The sequence below is a fragment of the Caloenas nicobarica genome, chromosome 1 (assembly GCF_036013445.1).
Source record: "Caloenas nicobarica isolate bCalNic1 chromosome 1, bCalNic1.hap1, whole genome shotgun sequence".
NCBI lineage: Eukaryota > Metazoa > Chordata > Aves > Columbiformes > Columbidae > Caloenas > Caloenas nicobarica.
This window is the reverse complement of record NC_088245.1, coordinates 59,949,231-59,970,850: the sequence shown is the minus strand read 5'-3', so window position 1 is coordinate 59,970,850 and position 21,620 is coordinate 59,949,231. Positions and strand designations below refer to the sequence as shown.

The window sequence follows — 21,620 nt, the reverse complement described above, 5'->3', positions numbered from 1 at the left end:
CCCCTCCCAGCCTACTGCACACCTCACAGTTTATTCACTGGCGGGGGAAGAGTGAGAAGCAGAAGGCCTTGGTGCTGTGCAAACACTGTTCAGCAAGAGCTAGAACATTATTGTGCTATCAGTACCATTTTGCTCAAAAATCTAAAGCACAGCTGCTATGAAGAAAATTTAACTCTATTCTAGCCAGGCTCGATACAATCTGACATGTTAAAAAACCAAACCAAAACAAACAAATAAGAAGAACCACACACAAACCAAAATCACTCAGCTACCATGAACAAAAAAAAATGAGTAACTAACATGCTTGCTACTAGAATGTTATTTTGGTCAACTGGGTAACCTAACCAATTCCTCCTACCTTCTGTCGAATAAGAGGGAAAATATCAAATGCTACAAGTGGATAACTGCCTGTAAATACCTTTTTTGTTTCATCCCTTAAAAGTACTTGCATGCTGTAAGGATCTGCCCAGATTCCAGCCACCAGAGTTGCTGTACCAATGCAAAGCACTGCACTAGGCAAAGCCAGATTGGCATCATGCGAAACAAGTCCTTGGTCTCAAGCAAATGCAAATGGCAGTTCACCTTGTTTAGACTACAGATAGGCAAGATCAAGCATTGATGACCAGACTTTTAAGTTCCTTCCCAGTGTGAGCAAGGTGAAATGCTTGCACATGCAGATCAGATTAAATGAGGCTAGTATACAAAGGGTCCAAGTCATACTAAACACTTTAGAAGGGAAAGTATCCAAAGGGAAAACAAGTGAGAGAGCACCAGAGCTACAGTCTCTTGGACATTTTGGTTTTTGCTATGTTATTTTGCCAGACTTTTCACAGATCCCCATGTAAATGAGACCCAGGCTTTGAGTGAGGGAGTGACAATGTAAATGGAGGTTGGGAAAATGTAGGAAAAATCTCACCACTATAAGACGGCATGAGTCAGGTAAGGTATATCAATAACTAAAAAGAAAGAAGCAGAACGAGTATGGATTAGAGGTGCATCCCAAATATCGGCTGGAACTAATCAGGCTTTTCTTTTTACCATCAGAGGAACTTTATTACACGTACTTCAAAGGCAGTTGACTTAGTGAGCAGTGGAGGTGGGTCAGAGATACATCCTTTCCAGTGACGCTCAGCATAAAAGCAGAAGGATTCATAATGGAATGGCTGAACTGGCTATGAAACTAATAACCCATGACTCAGGAAAATTTTAAAGAGAGGATTAAACCTTAAAGTAAAAATAAAGACAAGGAAAAAAATGGCATATAAAATAAAAACAGAATCCTGCAGTTATTTCATAGCTACAAAAAGCATGTGCAGGTGCCATACATGCTTCTCATTTGGAGCTCTGGCCAGGTCCATAAATCCTGACCTGTGATACCTCGGGTTGTTAAAATTCCCCTATTCTCTTCAGCAGAAGCTGCCCAATTGAATAGCAACAGTACTGAAAGTGGGGTAAAAACCACTGCGATTACCAGTGTAGCTGTCACTAAATTGAGAGCTATTTCACACACCACCAGGCTAGAAATGTTACAGACAGACCTAGAGGGATAACAGAGAGAGTGAGCAAATAAGGAAAAGAAATCATCCTGGAAAAAGCACAATTTAATCAGCTTGAGGAATAGAAACCAAAACGAAGAGAAATAGTGAATGGGGTGGAAATTGTTGGAATGCAGTATGTAAGAAAATAAAGATGGAGAGCTATGATCTGTTGTGCTTTTCACAGGAACTGAGAGACAGGAATTGCTCGGTCCTCCTCTCACTTGTGAGGCGCCCTGGCACTGAGCCCCTGGTTGAGTTAGATCCTCCTTCCTCTAGTGCTGAGTCTTGCTTGAACTTTAAGTGATGTGGAGTGAAAAATCCCTGGTCAGTGCTGACAGCAGACAGGCACAGCAGAACACCTCTACAGCACTGGATCTCTAAGACGCCCTCGTACCAGTGCCATACGGCCGGACAAATCTAGGTGTTTCTCTTGCCACCCTGTAGCTGGATCTTGTGATGGCCAAAGAATCACATCGGTTTGGCAAGTAATTATCAACAGCCCTTGATGCTGCAATGGCATTTCAGGAACAGCGCTGTGCCGCTATAACATGTGCTACCGGGCATCGAATACAGGAAAATCTTAAACTAGAGCTCAGGCATAAGCAGACAAATCCCATGCTCTTCAGAGCTACATGAAAGCTATCACATCTTCTCTTTCATGATCACCAAATTAATCTACATTTCACAGTTTCCAGAAGTTTGGTTCCTTATTTTTTTCTTGAATTTTAAGAGAGTTTAATGGGTTTTCATTTTTCAGAAAAAACCCATATCTGGATCAACTGCTTTCCTGGTTTTATGTCGAGCATAGATGGTAAGATTACTTCTGGGAGACCTTTGCTGCTCACTGAAGTCTGCTGTCTTAAGGGAAAAAAAACCCCACAGTACATCTCATGTATGCACTGTTTTCTAATTAAAAGCCGGATTCTCATCTCATTTTCACCAATACAAATCCAAGGATAACTTCCATGAAAGTAATGGAGTTACTCTGGATTAAGTCTATGGTAAATGAGACAAAGGTTTTGGCCTAATCTCATAAATGTCTCCCTCAAGTAACTCCCATTAGTAGCACTGGGTTTTTAGTGAAAAACCCACACAGATTTGCGAGATCCTCTGGTGGGGAAAAATGGTATTTTTTAGTACATTAATTCTACACAATTACACTGAAACTTCTGGTGAGATCTCAGGAGAAACGGTTGCAACGTCCTGCTATCTCAGTATACTTCCTCACCAAGAGCACTAGAAATACATAAAGAAACTCTGCAACAACCCTAACATATAATTAAATACCTAGTTTCAGTCTGTGTACATTCTGAATCTACAAGGGGAAAGCGTGATTCAACCACACCTGTTTTCCCTCATAAGTATCATTAGTACTAATTACTTACAACTTCACTCATGGCAATCGCTGGATGATATTCAATTGCTTTCAATATATTGCTGAGAGATCTTAATTCCACTTGCAAGGCAGGAAATGGGTATCGGTAATCTTGTAAAGGTGCCTCAAGCTTTTAGGCTAATAATACAATTGTTACAGTACTTTATCCTGACTCATTTGGGAAAGCTTGCCTCCTCTTTGTCCTTTGACAACGGACCCACAACGAACAAGGCATCAGAGCTACAAAGCTCCTAGGAACAAGCTCATGTTTTGCCAGACAGCTAGGCCAGACAGAGGCAAGTCTCTGGAGAGTAGAACAAAAAGTACTAGCTATTTTGGATGTCTTAAGAAGCATATCCTCAGTGCATTTTTGCAGAGGTAGACACATAAGCGTGACTTGTTTTTTTCCCCCCAAAGCTCTCAGCCTTAAATCACAGCTCTCCTGTTTCTGCCTTGAACTCCAGTTGCAACTTCTTTCAGAGTTTATCATTGCTTTTTCAAGCACTGGTCACAAGAGGATGAAAATAATCAAAGGTGCTCTCCAGGTCTCAACACACTTTCCAGAGATTTCTAACCCAATCTCTAGTTCTTAATTTTGACAACCTGGAGACCTTACATATTGTTAGAGAAATGATTAAACATCTTCGTCTTCTACCAAGGGATAAATTAGGACTAATCATAGCTCAGGATCACGAAAATCAAATTTCTTCTACTTTAGATTCTGCCTTCCAAGCTTCAACCCAAGAAATTAGCATTGCCATCTGCCTTCAGTATGAAAGTCGGAGCTTACATAGCAAGGTACCCTAGAGCAATATATTTCAACAAAGTTAGTCCAAGCCTCACTCCAGAGATGGCTCTATGTTCATTAGTATACAGGATCTGTTCATGACTGACTCACCCAGCAGAGCAAATCTGATACATAATCAAATGTGGGCACAGAATGACATTTCTATTGCATTAGCCAGAACACACGATTTGGAGTTTGTGCTGACTTTAGGCTTACTGTGGAAAGACAGATGGTATCTGATCCAGGGCAAGGTTTCTCAGAATAGTTAATCCATTAATATTTTGGAACAGAAACAAAACAGTGAATTTATACCAGATTACCACTTAGTGCTAGGTGTCTATGCTACTTTGATCCAGTACCAAGTGCTTGAGTTTATTTACTCTATCACTAAACAACGGCCTTTATCAAAAAGTTGCTGCCCCTTGTGATTTTGTGCCTTTTAGGGAAAGATTAAGTACAGACCTGGACATCTGGTGAAATGTGCCTCACCAGTTCAGAGAGAGCATGTTCCAGCAAGGAACTGCAGATGGAACTCAGATGTAGGCTACTAGCGTTTTCAATACTCTATAGAAAACACATACTGATGGGAACATAGGAAAAGGGTTGCAAACCATAAAAAAGGTGAAAACCAAGGCAACTCAAACATTGGTGTCACATCTGCAATGACAAAACGGCCCTGAAGCACATGAAGAACTATTGTCACTGAAATGCAGTGATATTCAAGTGTAGTGTTTGCTGCCTACGCTTGAATGGTTCTGACTGTACAGGCTAGGTCAGGCTAACACGGAGTATAAGTTCTGTATTGCCAATACACTGAGACTTCCAGAGAAATACCGTGGGTTAGGATAACTTCTTGTTTGTTACAGGGCTGGCAAAGAGCATATTGCAACCTGCAGCTTTTCCTTGCCTTTCCTTCACTTCAAAAGGAAACCTCCACAAATTCGCTCTCTGCACAGTTACACATTCAGATCTAGATCCATCCCCAACACGCTCCCTGGGACTGCCGTCTTGCTTCATTACCTGAGCTCACCTCATACAACAATCTCAGACAAGTAAGACAGTACCAAAAAAACCACCTCAGCTATGAAACTGAAGGAAGGATTATTTGTTGATAGAGGGCTCCATTAAAAGTGAAGCTCATATAAAGGGTAACAGCTGCCTTAGCCTTAATACTGGGTAAGGCAGAAGCAATCTTAAAAAGCTTAGGGTATGCCTAATATTTGGTTTGATATTATTGCTCTTCAAGTACCCACACATGTATATGTCCCACTCAACAGTGAGTTTTCTAACTATCAAACAGGTGGAAAAGAGGGCAGCTTTGAGCATCTGTGCGCAGTCCAGCTCTTAAGAAAATTAAGATTTTCTGATCCATCCATAAATTCCAACTATGAACCAAAAAGTTTACAGCAAGACTGGCAAAATGTAGAGGCTGTGGAAGCCTGTTCTGCATTAGAGGAATAAGGACTGTTCGGAGAATGGACTTGTATTGAATGTAGCTAGTTAGTAAGATTAATGAGTAGAAATCACATTGCATGGTGGTCGGTCTTCAGTAATTTAATTAAAACAGGAACTAATTTCAAGGTGATATAGAAGTCCCTCTGAAGTTTGGCTACAATATTTTTTTCATGGAGTGAAAGCCAACATGTCATCAGGATGTAAAGGAAAAGGAGAAGCAAGAATTTGGAACATTTATCTTTAACCTTTGATTTATTCATTTGAAACTTCTTGACTAGAGAAAGGAGTTGAAGAAGAGCAATGAGGGAATTTCGTCTAACAAATCTTGATTAGATTAGATGGAATAGGTCTCATCTGGAAACTTCAGGATCATGGATGGGATTTCCAATACCATAAAAACAAAGGATAAGGAGCACCCTAGATGTCATGTCTCTGAACAGGTTAGAGGGAGGCATTCAGAAAGCAGGAAGGAAATCCTGTTTCCCACTAATCATCACTCCCAGGTAGGGCTGAGAAATCGCAAATGGAGCCTGGAGAACTGAGGGTCAAATGAGAGCAAGTAATAGCAGACTTGTCTGGGCTCACAGAGGGGTCTGAACATGTCTGAACTTCATGTCATTCCTTGCTGACTGCTTGAGCTTGGCAAAGGGAACTCTTGCAAGATCCTAACTGGAAGCTTTTGTATTATTTAAAACATGCATGTCAGGAATGAAAAGGTTTTTCATCATTAATGCAACTGATTACAGGAAACTGATAAGACTTCTGTGTCCCCGTAACAATCCTGATCAATAACAACCTCCACAGCTGTCTGGCTATGCGTGTGTATCCTCTTCCCAAATAAGCTGTGTGGCTTGTCATAAAATCATGAACATGTAACTGTGTACTCTGTACTACAATGGTTTGCTGGGACGGAGTAAATGGTCTGTGACCAGTCCATGACTTTAATTTGAAGCTTGGTAATGAAGAGGCACAGTAATCTATCAGAAGTTAGGGGAGCTGATATGCTCCAGCGCTCCACTGCTCCAGGAGAGCCAAATAACGAGTAGATGGAGATGCAGATTTGTGGAAGGAAAAGCTCTGTTACCATCCTTTACAAACCCAAGAGACTTGGCGGAGCGCAGCCATGAAAGATATCACACAGGGAAAGTCCTCAGTACAGACGGATCCCAAACAATTTAGGGCTTGCCAAGTCACAGCCAACACCCCGGCGCTGGCGGGCTATCAGTATGCGGCTGGAAGCGGCTCTCAGCACGAAGCAGCGCTTTGTAAGGGGGCTGCCTCATTCGGCAGCTCTCACTTCAGCCTCCGAGTAGGCTCAAGGAGTAGCCCCATGCAGAGAACATTAAAGCAGTCCCGTCCTTTGATAACTACAACCATCATGACAAGTTGTTTTCATACTAACTTCCTGGTAGATAATCTAAACCCTAACTCTTGTTTCCCTGTGGTTTTGTTTGAGTGTTTACTCATGTGGGCTGATTAGCCAGTCCTGCTCTAAGCTCAATATTTCTGACCTCCAAGTTAAGCAACCGGAATTAACTTTCACTCTTTTTCTGTTCTCAGTCAACCATGACCCCAGATTTTCTTCCTGGATTTAAGTATATGCTTCATTTTTGTTGTTTATTAAATAATTCTGACACTTATGGAACCCCTGTAGTGCACTGTGATATACCTGCAAAAAGGCCAGTGTTAAAGTCACTACCTGAAGAGGAGAGAAAAAAAAAAAGCTTCTCATAAAAACTGTCACCCACAACAGCACGTTTCTATGGTAATACAGGACTGCTTTGGGTTGTTATAGCAACTAAATCTTTAAAAGCAATAGCATAAAACCAAAGCAAAAAAATCACAAGAATGGAGCTTCATTGCTGCTCTTCTAAATTCTACAAATCATTCTCAACCCTCCTACCCCACAAAAAGACGAGACTGGGTGTTACAGTGATCAAAGCTCTGCAGAAAGAGGAAGAAAACCACTTGGTTTCATGGCAATGAGCCTTACCACCCTCTTTTAGAAACAAGGACTAGAAGTGCTGCTCCACAACCAGAGCTCTTGCACCATAGAGCAAAAAAAATTAAACAAGTGGTAACAGTAACAGTAGGACTAATTGCTGATTGAAGCCAAGTAAGGATGCTATCTGCACTCCCCACAGGAGGAACAGGCCAAAATTACACTGAATTAAACGCTGGGTTAGCTCTTAAATGCTACTTCAGTATTTCCTTGGCAAGATTTTTGTTATAGTCAGATGCTGCTGCCAAGGAAATGCAGAAAACTTCTCGATACATACACTTGCTTCTATATAGCTTCACAGAAATTGACTGATATATACGACGTTTTTAGCTAATCTCAAATAGGTTTCAATACAAATAACTTTGATTAACTTGGGATGCGTTGCCACTTCTCCCTTTTCCTGTTCTTTCTTTCCTGCTCAGTATCCTGTATATTCACTCCCACTTTCCATCTCCACACTGTTTTCTCATTTACCTACCAGCAAAGTCCACTTCCTATTATCATCTTTGAAAGAACTATATGATCGTGAGAATGGAACTGACAGTGTGCAAACATCTTCGAATTCTGCCGAGGTGCCTCAAAACTCGTACTCCAGCAGCACATCCCTTTGCTGTCCTGCTTATGCGCTTCAGCCTTCATGCACGTCAGACCTGGCTGAGGTCACCCAACTCTTTTTACTTGTGACCCATCTCAGGGGTCTAGAGTTGAAAGGAGAGCATATTTAAAGACTGCTCCTTCAACTATTCATATCTTTTTTTAGTTAGCCTACAAAAGAAGATGTAAGCTGAAAGCAGGAATGTTTACGTAAATCCGGGAATATAGGAGCTAGACTTCTTTACTGATGTAATTCAGCATCATCCTGTTCACTCCAATGTTTTATAAAGCTTGTTTATACCAACCGAGATGTGCTCTCTCAGGATTTTAGGAAACCAGAGTAGCAATATTCAGATCATCGTTTCTTAGTAGTATGGAAAAGTGCCTGAATCTCCAAATACTGTAAAAATTGGTGCCAATACGACTCTGAAGGTTGGCAAAAAGCCTGTAGACAGCCCTTCAGAATGCCACTTGGCACCTGCAATAATCGTACCCTGAAGCATGCAGGAAGGAAACATTACTACTGTCTATTAAACATAACATGTGCAGGAAGACATGGTAATGCCATGAATTAATGAAGTTCAGGAGATCCTGAGCCAGCTTCAGTGGTGATGTGCATTTCTGCAAGTTGCTGTGAGCATAAACTGGCAGACACTTTGTGTTGATGACAGAAGAGTGGTAGCATCGCGTCAGCCAAGGACAACTTTGTATGAGAAAAAGTATCATGGCTCACTTCACGGTAGGGCTTTGGTCCTGCTCAAAGTTACATGTCTCAGAAGGGCAGAAGCAGAAAGCACGTGCTACGTCCTCACCCCTGGGACGGCTTGTGGTCTGGCCTCCTGGTTAACAGCAGCACTGAACACTCCAACACCTTCTTTGCTATACACCTCCACCTCTGTTCCCCTCAGACAAATCCTCTTGGTGTGACAGAATAGCACTTATCTGACAGCTCCCCCAGTCCCTAAGCAGATAGAAAAAAACACCACATCCCCAAACACAGATGTAAGTAGCTTCAGGGTTTCACTTAGTTGTGCCAGTAGTTAATGGCTCTCAAGAGGCTGTTCTGCCTTCATGTTCAGTCCCTGTCCAGAAGAATCACAGAACCACGAGGACCAGAAGCAGCTGACACAAGGCTTGTCTTACACCCAGGCAGGAATAGCATCAGCTGAGGTCTTGAGACTCTTTTAAGCATTCAGGCAGTGCAAAGGAAAAATAAATTGGCCTGGGTCTTCACGAGAAAGTGTTGAATGTGCATCCCTTTTACTGACATGAACTTGCACAGGATTTCCTGCAACTATGGTCTTTGCACTTCAGTTCCAAATTCTTTTCAGGACCAGCACTTGTGCAATGGAGGGTGTTACACATCACCAAACTTGACACTTAAGCCCAAACTATGAATTACACCGCAAATAAATTCAGGAAATAATATAAAAATACAGAAAAGTTGTGGACAGACTTGGTCCCTGAGTTTTACTGTTTATCACTCACCTGTTGGTATGTAGATTGAAGGGCTAGGACAAAAATCTTCTTGTTAGCAGCGTCTCAAAAGACATAAAAGATTTAATTTGAGGAAAGGGTCAGCAGGAGAAAAGCTCCTTCATTTAATTGAACTGCTTGGCCCATGCTGAACGCAAGCCAGAGATTACTGCGAAGAATATGGAGCAAAGCAAGCTTGAGATTTAAGTAAAATAAAGGCACTTGGGAGATGCAGAGTGAAGTGGGCCATTAGAGACATATGTACTTCTTTCTTTTAGCCTGGGGGTCAAGGAGTTCAAGGGGTTCAAACATCCCCTGTTCTCTATATTGCTTGGGAAAAGGAAGCCTGTGAGGTTTCTACTATTTCCACAAAATGGGACTGATTATGGATTTCAACGACACATCTAACTTTCAGCTCATGTAACTGTCCACAGTTTTTACTTATGGTGCATTTGTACGCAGCCTGAGTTCAGTTATGTAATGAATAGGTTTAATTTTGTACACTCTTTTCCCTCTTCCCTGGTTGTGCGGAGAGCAATACCATGCACTCGTCCTGCTGATGGGACAATCATGCCATTGACCTCTGGTTAACGCATTCTACCTTCCAGCTTGAGCCTGTGAGACAGATATTCCCTGTGCCACTTTACTCTATGCAAATCCATGTGCTGCCAAAGAGAGTATTACAGACATAATCTGCAGCATGAAACCAAAGAGGTGAAACCTCAGATGAGAGCTTTGTAATTGGAAATGGGGCCTTAGGTCCTTAAAAATATGGATTGCTAATGCACAACAAGGTAAGCTCAGGGAATACGCTTGGTTCAGAGAGGAAGAAAACAGAATATCAAGTTATCATAATGCATATCACAGTGAACTGTGAAAAGCATATGTGCTTGATAGATTGCATGTGATTAGAATGAGGGCCTTAGGCACGGAAACCTATCTATTAAGTATCTTTCTTTCTTTAGTCCTGGTAATATAACTATCAAACCTTAGAGTAAACTTAATTTGTTAGGTGAATGACCCATGTGCCTCATCTGCTTGACTTTTTCACACATGCAGAGGTGAATCATCATTACACATTATTAATTGGAATGATGGACAGGTTGCCACTCCTTCCATATTCGCCAGCTGCTCATGCACTTGCTCTGCTTTACTGTCACCTAGGGAACACAGAGTGACTGGCCAGAGGGATTAGTACCTGCACTTAATTTGTGTGCTTCACGCAAGAAGACTAGCAGACATTGGAGTTTGGGGTTATTTTAATAGCCCTCTAGAAAAACATACAATTAAACAAATTGTGAGCTGATGGGGCAAAGGTACTAAATGTATCTGAGGGGGAACATGTCTATAGCTGCAGAAGAAGGTGAACAGATCGCAGAAGAAAACCATCGATGCAAAACATTTCTCACTGGACAGAAACTCCGGACTGATTTCCCCTCTTTAGTTGGGATGGGGGGGTTCTTATTACTTTCCTCCTCAGTTTGTTCCCTCCCACTGTTCTCCTAGGTTTTCATTTCAGCACAGCCTACTGGCATCGCGTTCCCAGAAATGCACTTTTCCTCTGCCAAGAACAAACACACAAAGCAGAAATGCTCCTTCTCCCAGTGTCTACCCTCTGGGAGCTGGATTTTCTAGGTTCTGGAAAGTCACAGCTTCTGCTAGTCAAGGGAGATAAGGATATGCACTTTGCTCTTCTGATGCCATGCTCTGCTCAGATTTCTCTGAATAAACACTTGCAAGGCAATTCAAAAAGCTGTAACATCCATTCTCCACAGCTGGAGTACTTGAGATTAATACAATTAAAGTCTCTTTAAATCCCGAAGAAAGAGCTCAGAGTAGACAGAAACTGCTTTTTGCTTGAACATTGTGTGAGTCATACAATGTTTAGTTTGGTGTTTGATACATAATAGCATCCCAGCCAAAAAGAGAGCTGTAGAATGAGTGACAGGTTAACAAAGACTGGAGAAAAGTAATGCACTAGGTTGGTGTTGAGAAGGTAGAAAGAAGTCCTCACCATTTCAGTGTTGCCAACAAGATTTTATTACAAATCTTGTTTTATGTTGTGGGTTTTCATTCTGAAAACTCCAGTTGTGGAATCAAAAGATGACAAAAGAATTTCAACTTTCATTTTTAATTGCAACATTCTTAGCCCCCGTGGGAAAAAGTTGAAAACATGACCAAAGGGTATCCCTTGGAAATCAAAATGGAAAAATAAAGAACCCAGATCTTTTATTTTACTTTATTTTAGAATTTTCCCCCACCATGAGTTATACCCAATTTCTGTGCACTGTTGGCCTTTCACCTCTAAATATTTCTGCCTGGTGGCAGAAACAGACAAAGAACCATTCAGCTAAAAAAGAACTACAGATGTTTCAGAAACTGCAGCCATTCTATTTTGGCAGTAATTCGTAATAAGAATTTTCTGATTATGTCCCTTGTCACATTAAAATCCATAAACTACAATGTGCACATGCTGACCATACAATAAACTTTCTCCCCTGGAGCTCATTTACTGAGGTCAACTTTCTTACATAGTGCCTCCTTAATAAAGGAATATCATAACAAAGCAAACTGCAATTAGGGGGGGGGGCGGGAAAAGGAGAGAGAAAAAAAGGCAAAGGAAAAAAAACTTCCAGCCAGTCAGTGTATCTGACAAGTATGGAGAGACAGAAGTGTTTTTACCTAGACCCAAAAAATCAGTAGGTCCCATCTTTTTGCTTAGTCTTCTCCTAATTAAAATCAGCAAAATTAACGTCCAGTCATACTTAGAAACTTGTCTTTTTTCCGAATATCCTAAATCCTTACTTTCTTCAGCTCCTCACCAAGATAAATCAGTGTTCACTCCTGTAGCTTCACACACAGATGATAACAACAGCATCGTAAGACAGAGGAGCACGACAAACCCCAACATTTCTATCAGCTGTAGCTAACAAATAGGATTTTTTATCAGTGAAGCTTCAAAGCTTCTGCAGCAGAAAAGAAGAAAACACCATGATATAACAATCAGGAATAGAAAATCTTAAGCAGATAGAGTCTCCACAGGGACCTTTTCAAAGATAAAATTTATTTCATTTGTGGAACAACCCTAGGATGAGCTAATGTACTATAGTCTCACCATTAAACACTTACACAAATCTTTCAGAAACTAACAGATGTTCCTTTTATGAGCAAAGACAAGTGCCATTCGGCCTTTTTAGACACCTATAAAAATTCAGAAAATTTTAAGCTATTTTAATAGCTGCCTGACAATTTTATTATTGCACTCTGCTACCATGTGATCCTGTTTCCTTCACAAAAGGACTGACTCACACCATGGATTTTTACACACACTAAGGTGCACAGTGCTAATGCTTTCCTCTTGATTAGTAAGAAAAGAAAACCTATTGTACTGACCAGAAGGAACAGAAAGATCTCTGCAGGATTTAACACAAACAGCGTTACAGCCTGCAGACATCCTGTCTCAAAATGATCCGTGGAAGCTTTAATGATTTACTCAGTGTAAACTGGCAGACGGGACTACAGAACCTGCCCAGAATGAATTCTGTGGCTCAAATCCTGGCTTCGGCCATAGGTGATAATGAATTTTAATTTTTAATCTTGGCAACAACTGAATATTTTACATCATCACAAGGAGGGTATACCTATAAAAAGTACAATCTTTGCAGAAGAGTCTAGGTTTATGACAGGTAAAGTTTATTAAAAGGAGGCTTCACTGATAGAGCCAAATTCAGGAAAATTTATACAGCACCTGCTGACTCTGCCTGACTCTCACCAGTGCTATCAGCACTCACTTTCTGGCACACTAAATTCACACACAAATAAAAAAGTTATACATGCATTTCATGTTACAACCTTATGCATAATAGTTCTTGTAGGAATATCATTACTAAACCACCTACATGAGATGCTGAATTTTGTGACGGTTGTGATTTTTGGTTTTTTTACTTTGCTCTTTTTCCTGAAGAAGCTGCAAAAATAGCATGAACCTAGATTGTGACCTCAGGCATTCTGCAGAGCAATATGCCAAATCACCCACATACTGAGTGTTTGTAAATTTAAAGTTTGGGATTGACTATACGCCAATCCCTCTCCAGCTGTGGGCACTTGATCCTGCACCAAAATCGCTGTTGACCTTTTCTGGTATTTTTGATGTCAGTATGGATTTATATCATTGTTTGAGCTCCTGACACAAAGCAAACAGCTTCTATAATGTGTATTTATTCATGCAAAGTATGAATATGGGAATCTCAGTCTTCCTATCGAGCTTACCATTTCTCCTTCTTGGATGCTTGGTTAATAGAGGTAGGTGATTCCACCTTACTGCCTTTATCAGCTTTCCAGAGAAGACTTACTTGCACAGATGAACACTAATTGTAGTTTATATTCTCTATATAAATTAATCTACAAGTAGTTATTTGAAATATGCTAGTTATGTACTATCCAGTCTCTGTTGTTTAAAAGCACTTAAAATATCTGTCATATCAGCTATCTGGATTGTGAGACTGAAATGTAGTAATAGGACATCACAGTTCAATATAGCATCTGAGCTCCCACATGTACTTAAAAATACCGTAATGCCCTTAAATGTGCCATTGAACTTAACACAGAGTCCCTCAACACTGATCTCTACAGGGATTATTCAGGCCTCATTTGTGGGTCTCAGCTGTGACTCATACATAGCAATGGCCCAAAGGAACCAGGCAGACACAAGAATTGTCACCTGACACCAGGTAAAGCACAAAGACGGTCTCTTGCTATTTATATGTGCGGCACTCAGCACAAAGAGGCTGTGATCCTGACTGGAACTGCAACCTGTAACACAGATAATTATGGTGACTGTTACAGTCAGGTCCCAAATAAATTCACAATACCATTTACAATGAAAGCTCTTGAGAATCCACATTTAACATACAGTTAAAGTAAAAAAATCAGAAGCTTGGAAAAAAGAACCCAGATTTCAGTACCAAGAGTTTGAGTGAGAAGAATAATAAAACAATTAGCCAATGTGGCCTTTAAAAGAACTTTAAGATTGATGGCAGAGAGCATAGCTTTGGACTGACTCTTTTCTCAGAAGAATTCACACAATTTCTGCAATAAAAGCATATTGGTTAAACTAATCCTTGCTGTCTGAAATACTTTGCAGCACTTCATCCAAGAACGCATATCATCTACAGTCCCACTCTTCTGCCCTTAGGCTAGATGCTTTCTCAAGTTTAGAACTGTCGAAATCCAGTGAAAGATGAATAGAAAACATAATCGGTGTCAACTAAGTCAAAGAAAACATGCATGACAGGTTATCTTCACCAGACTGGCTGCAGACTCACACCTTTGAAGTCAGTGTTTTGGAGGTATCTATCTGTCCTAGAGAAACAGACTGCTTATCTTTGGGAGAGCAAGAGAGAATGAGGCTAAAGCAGAAATGTCCAAATCCCAGCTGAAAAGCTGGATCTGGCTCCTGAAATTTAAGTTTAGTTCCCAAAGACATATTTATGCATAAAGATTGAAGCTTGCATATAAAAGGAATAATAATTATACAACCCACAGTAACTGCTAAGAGAAATTTTTAAATGTTACATTGCTTGAGAGACACTGTTTCAGGCTACCGAAGAGAGGGGTGAATTTCTCCCAAAGCCTAAGGTCACCACTTCAAAGAAGAGATTTTCAAATAAAATCACGTATATACAGCCCTAATTTCTGCACTCAGTCACAGAATAGTTGGATCATTTATTGTAAGGGCGTATGCAAAGAGCTTATCAGAAAAGGGCAGAAGAGCAATAATTTACAAAGGAATCCTACTCCCTTTTTTCCATCTACAGAGTGAATGTAATAGGAGCTTCACCACCTAAAATATTAAGTTACTATGCAAGTGTCTGATCTTTTCAGCAACTCTTAAGATGACAGGAAGAACCTTTGCAGAACAAAGATACTGGGTATGGTAGGTGCTATTTAAAACATGCTATGGGCCTTTCTGTACAGGAAATTGGACCTGGTTATGTTGCAAGACAATCCCGAATCTGAGTGTCTTCCAAGCCTGATGTCCTAGAAAAAAAAGGAATCTGAGCTACTGGTGTCTCTTTGCCACTATTTTTGCTTGGAAGAAAAGTCTTCCTGGGTACAGAAAGAATCACAGACCTTCTCTCTTGATCTGTGTGGCTGTAAATTGGAAGAGGCTGTGCTGGACCATTTTATTGGCTGCCCTGCAGCAACCCACAGAAGGAAGCTCTCGCTTTCCTGCACTGATGTGAAAAATTCTTCTATTTGCTCAAACAACATCCTGGTGCAAGCAGGTTTATAATCACTACTCCTACAACTCTAGAAAGAGAGCCTGTCGTTCTAAAGTTGTCCTCCAACCTAGGGTTGGTGTAGTATCAGGTTCCTTTGGAGAGTAGAACTTCCCTTCATGGGAGTTTTATTTCTCTTCTGTTTAAGTAATATTTCAAAAAACACACTAGACTGTCTCAAAGAAATCTTCATAAACTTGCCTGAAGCTTGTGAGGGAAAAACAAGGATGAGATCAAACATCAGTTTAAAAACAGATCGTTTAGAGGAATATTTGGGCCTAATGATATGAGACATTGTTTGAATCTTTTGTAATGCTGGTAGGAGAAATAAAAAGACCATGAGGACAAACTGACCGTATGATTTAAACCAACCTTTTACAAAGCAGTAAAGAGCAACAGTATCTCTCCAGCTTACTTGCCCTTGCTTTCCAGGACGATCCATGTCCACTGAGTCTTTGCCTAACGGGACTGCACCCTATGATACAGGCTGGGACACACGCTTGCGCTCAGACACTTTCATTTCTCCCTCCTTCCCAACATTTAGGCTCAGTGTTTTGGGCATATGTGCCTTCCAAAGTCCTCTCCCACCCTGATCAACTCCTGGGACTATGGGATTGTCCCATTAATTCTTTCTTTGTGCATGACCATCTGGGAGATGACCAGATATAGACAATGACCAGTTTATTGCCAAGATCAAAAAATTGTGGAGAAGCGGGTGGTTTGCTGGAATTAAAAAGACAGATTGGACCATTTACAAAATCATACATTTGGGAGTTATGATACAAATGTTATGAGGGATGACACAGAATAGGAATTCTGTCTCCATGTGTAAGTGAGAGCTTTCCACAGCTCTAATCAGCTGAACAAGCTTGCCTCCATCTATGGAGATTGACTTATACCCACTTTTTGACTTCCAGTAGTTACCCTTCTCCATGTTTCTGTATTTTCTGTCTGTATTTTTTTCAGTCTTAGGCCTGACTCTGCTCCATATCCCTTTCTTTGTAAGCAGTCTTTATGCTTGATTTCTTTCCCCAGTAAAAAGCAAGGGACCTTCATTGAAACTATGACACAAAATATAAGCAAGGAGATGATCCCCCTCATTGTCTCAATTCAGATTTTGCTGTCTTTGACCATATAGTGCTCTATGCCCAAACTCAGTTTATACACATTTCTGCACCTGCTATATTATGCTAATACACCATATTCAGTAAAATATTACTATCAATGAGACAGTAGCACATAGTGAGCCAGTACAATAGCACAGAGTTACTCCCCATGCATACATTTCTGTAAACTATGGTTGTTAAGGTATATGTTTATATGAAACTCAAGGTTCAGTGTAGGGAAAGGCTTGGTGAAGAGGTCTGAACAGTACCTCGAGAGGAGGAAGAAACTTTATATTCCTTAATGAAGCAAGTTCGTGAATAGTTCAGTTTATAAAAGTGGTTGCTTCTGGCCTGCTGAAGGGACATCAGTGTGTCCAGCGAAGGGCTAGACACGAGGAAGAAATAGTTTATGCTGAGGGTGGTGAAACACTGGCCCAGGTTGCCTGGAGAGGTGGTAGATGCCCCATCCCTGGAGACATTCCAGGCCAGGCTGGACGGGGCTCTGGGCAACCTGATCTAGTTGAAGATGTCCCTGCTCATGGCAGGGGGTTGGACTAGATGAGGTTTGGAGATCCCTTCCAACCCAAACTATTCTATGCGTCTATGATTCTGTAAGGGAAAGGAAACAAATACATGGAGAAGCAAACAGTAGAACACAGTCCTTGACTGTAGAGCTGAAGATAACAGCCCCTGCCCATTAGCTGAGTACTGGGAAAGGCAAAGAGGCCTTGTGGATTTCAGCATGGGCTAAGTACAGTAAATGTGCCCTTTTTTCTGTCACCTTTCTAACAGAGTGGTTTATTTTCGCTTCTGTAAATAAATGGTCCCATTTGCTTAGGTTGACTTTGCTTGAGGTGATTTTAACAGAGCTGATGATATGCATCAAGGCTACACTTTTATGGGGCTGTAAATCTTCAAACCAGGATACTGGAATGCCTCTGCACTTACCAGCACTCTGATACATATTCTGAGGGTAAGAACAACAGGGCACGTCTCTGACTCTGGAATCAAAAGCTGGCAACAGTGGAGCCTGGGAGAACTAAATGGTTTTAGCAGTGTGTTAGCCAGGAAAGTGCTCTGGTTTGTGACTGGGTAGTGACTTTTTTGTGATCGTCTCCTTATACAGTTACACTGAAAGTGTCCTTTTTTGGTCAAATTATCAAGGAGTTTTTCAAGGAACTGTGGAAAATGGGTATAGGTAGAGAAAACTCCTTTAGGTGGATACTTCAAATCCAGAGCCCTTGATCAACTCATTAAGAGAAGCAAGCAGTAATTAATTTCTATTCACATGTATAAATCTGCCCCCTTCATCCTCCTCCACCGTCAAAGTATGATCTTCATTCATTCCCAGTGGTAACATGGAAAAGTTATGCTGAAAGTAATAATTAGGTTTTATTAATAAAAAGTAATATAAAACAAGTTCTTCGAAGTATCAACCACCAACAGGTGTCTGAATGGTAGCTTACTGCAGCATTCTCATAATTCTTTATCATCTACCATATTGTCGAGCTCTCACCTGTCACAAATAACTAGATGAATAAAACAAACTACACAGATAATAAATGGCAGACATTCTATATGGAACATTGTTGAGGAAAGAGCTCACAAACAGAACAATTATATTGAAACACCAAAGATCAAAAGAGTGAAAACATTTAACAATACTCAGATAGCCCTTTTACCCCCGTTGGACTGTTTGCATTACTATTCTCCCTCCCACACAAATAAAGACAGTAAAAAAGTCATTAGAATACCTTTGAACTTGTGAAAGACGGCCCATAGCTCAGCAATGTCAGTGGCAAATGTTATGTCTGTGTCAAGGACGATGACTCGCTCAAGATTGGAAGGTAGAGTCTTAGTCAGAACCAACTTCATCAGCCCGTAAATCCCAGAGTAGTGTTTGTTGGGGATCCAAGACACTTCCGACTGACAGGAAATGGGAAGTGGGAAAGAGAAAGAAAAAAGAATCTTAATTAGAGAGAGAAACGCTTCCTGACACCAGCTTCCTGTAACACTGGAACTTCTCTGAGTATCAGCAATACACCACCATAAAATGCCAGGTGGAAACATTAATCTAAACCCCTACTTTTAAATTAACTTCAGAAGCTCTGAAATACGCTAAAGTTTCTGAAAGCTTGAAAAAAAAAGTTATTTGAGGCAACTGCTTTTCACAATATAATTAAAATCAGTTGAGCCTTTCCAACCTGGCACAATTCATTCTGAGACATCCACATATTCTGATAAAATTGAAATATATTTTTAAACCAAAACTTCAGGTATATTGTACACTGCTTTCATTTCAAAGGAAACAAAAACGTTTGTTTGCCACTCCCAGAACTTTCTGACTCTGAAGCAGAAGTAACAAACATAACTTTTTTTCCCTTTTATTTCTTACAGATTTTGAGGTTAGAATTTCAAAGGGCCAGTCATTTGGAATAATGGGCCAGAAAATTGCAAAAAAAATGTTGCTTAAAAACTCAGATTTTCCTTCAGCCTTACATCTTTAACTGTAGAACTAGCGACAACACACAGACATGCTCAAATGTGGAGAAAGTGAAAGAACACTTTTAACCACATTTTTTGTTTGTTATATATTGAAGAGGCAAACCCAAACATTTACATTTCCTCAGTAAGGGCTAAATAGAACATTTCTATAGCTTCTAAGATAAGCTGGGAGAATAAACTCAGTATTTCATTGTGCTACTGGCAGTAGGATATTCCATGAGCTATGCTTCTTTTTCTTTCTGTGCAACTCAAATTCTCAAATCTTAGAAGTCACTGCTGAAAGTGGGATATAGAAGTTTTTGAAAAGTTCCTATTGCACTCTCTGAATCTCCTCTTGTTTAATGTTTTAAAGGGCATGTACTACAATTCTCAGATTGTAAGTCTTCCCCTGAGTCATGCTCCCATTAATGTCAATTAGTATTCTGTCAAGAGGGGACCTGAGACAGATTTTAGGATTTGTCCTGGCATGTTATACTTTGGAGAAAGTAGGCAGAAACTAAGTGCATTCATAAAACTGAGAATATTTATTTTGTTGTTTAACTGTCTCATATATATTCACTGTCATTCTAAAGTTTATTATGTGAAACAGCTTTTGCACAGAGGAGCTCACTTACTCCAAAATTCTTCCAGAAAACCTTCCTGTAATAGAATGGGTTCTTAAACTTTATTTGGGTATTGGAAGAATGGTTGAAGAAAGGCTAATAATAGCTATTTACAGTGCATTTATTTTTGAATATAAAGTAACAAGGCCTCTGCCGATGTAAGCTGACCTGCTCTTTTCCCTTTAAAACGGCATACAACTTTTAAGGGGAAAGGTAGGAAAAGTATGTTATCTTAAAACAACCCCAAAACAGAAAGTGCAAACTGAAGTGTGAAGATTTTTTTTTAAGGTATCTATTTGTGTGTTACCTTGTCTGTACATACAATTTGTATGTGGCCACTGGCTGACATTGTCACCTACACACATTTATGAATTATTTACTCGTGCTCTCTATAGGAATTGCACTGTAGAATGCCAGAAGTAGCACAAGCAAGGAATGCTAGGACTCTGGTACAAACCACTATGAAAGAAATTAGTGAAGTAACAGGGAGTGTGGTTTTATTTATGAGCCTACAGAGCCATCATGCTTATTTCATTTTTTCTTGCTTGCTTTCTTTTTCACTTGTATGGTCCTTAGAAGAGAAATCTAGTTTCTGCCTCCCAGATATATGACAATATTAAGTCTCTAGTTCTATAAAAATGAACCTCAGTGTTCCACAGGAATTTCTTCTATGTGTGCAGCAGAAATAATTTCATATCCATACGCTCAAAACTCTAGTTACTTGTGGTCTGAGCTCTCCCACATGATGGCCCTAGGAATGGAGCATCACATCAAGGTGTCAGCAAAGCAATATTTACTCCACCTCCTCAAACTCTGCATATCATTCGGAATCTGCCACTGGACATCTTTGTGCTAGAGCAGCCATGGAGATCAGCTCTCTCGTCATACTGACATTGTGAAAGAGTTACAGTAATTTTACAGACTTGAGCTTGCTTTTATTATTACCTATCCCTATGTTATTAATTTGGGATGGCATGTCGTGAGAGTCTATTACAGGCCACCAGATCAGAATGAGGATGTTGATGAGGCCTTCTACGGGCAGCTGAGCGTGGCCTCACAGTCACAGGCTCTGGTTGTTATGGGGGATTTTAACTACCCTGATGTTTGCTGGAAGGACTACTCAGCCAGCCAGCCTCAGTCTAGGAGGTTCCTCCAGTGCATTGACGATAACTTTCTGATGCAAATGGTGGAGGAGCCGACTAGGAGAGGTGCGCTGCTGGATCTCGTCCTCGCTAACAAGGAGGGTCTGGTTGAAGCAGTAAAGGTGGGGGGCTGCCTTGGTTGCAGCGACCATGAGATGGTGGAGTTCAGAATCTCATGTGGCGGGAGCAGAATACCGAGCAGAATTGCAACCCTGGACTTCAGCAAGGCCAACTTTGGCCTGTTCAAACAATTGCTGGAGAAAATCCCGTGGGCAAGGCTGCTTGAAGGTAAAGGGGCCCAAGATAGTTGGTTAACATTCAGGGACTGCTTCTACCAAGCTCAAGATCAGAGCATCCCGACGCGCAGGAAGTCAAGGAAGGGAGCCAGGAGACCTGCGTGGTTAAACAGGGAACTGCTGGGCAAACTCAAATGGAAGAGGAGAGTTTACAAATCATGGAAGGAGGGGCTGGCCACTTGGGAAGAATATAAAATATAAGGCTGTTGTTAAAGGATGTAGGGAGGCAACTAGGAAAGCTAAGGCCTCCTTAGAGTTAAACCTGGCAAGAGGAGTCAAGGACAACAGAAAGAGCTTCTTCAAATACATGGTAGATAAAACTAACACCAGAGGCAATGTAGGCACACTGATGAATGGGGTGGGTGCCCTGGTGACAGAAGATGCAGAGAAGGCAGAATTACTGAATGCCTTCTTTGTCTCTGTCTACTCTGCCGGAGGCTGTCCTGAGGAGCCCCGTACCT

At 40.8% G+C, this 21,620-nt stretch overlaps 1 protein-coding gene across 2 annotated transcripts in view; it reads right to left on the bottom strand.

The window, feature by feature from the left end:
- Positions 1-21,620, bottom strand: part of LARGE1 (LARGE xylosyl- and glucuronyltransferase 1) — a 289,002-nt gene that overhangs the window by 89,736 nt on the left and 177,646 nt on the right. For both annotated transcript variants that reach the window (XR_010607125.1, XM_065646803.1), the window contains exon 7: positions 18,369-18,540. Coding sequence is in view for 1 of the 2 variants with exons in the window: in XM_065646803.1 (XP_065502875.1) it covers positions 18,369-18,540 (172 nt within the window). In the remaining variant the exon portion in view is untranslated. The remainder of the gene's footprint in view (positions 1-18,368; positions 18,541-21,620) is intronic.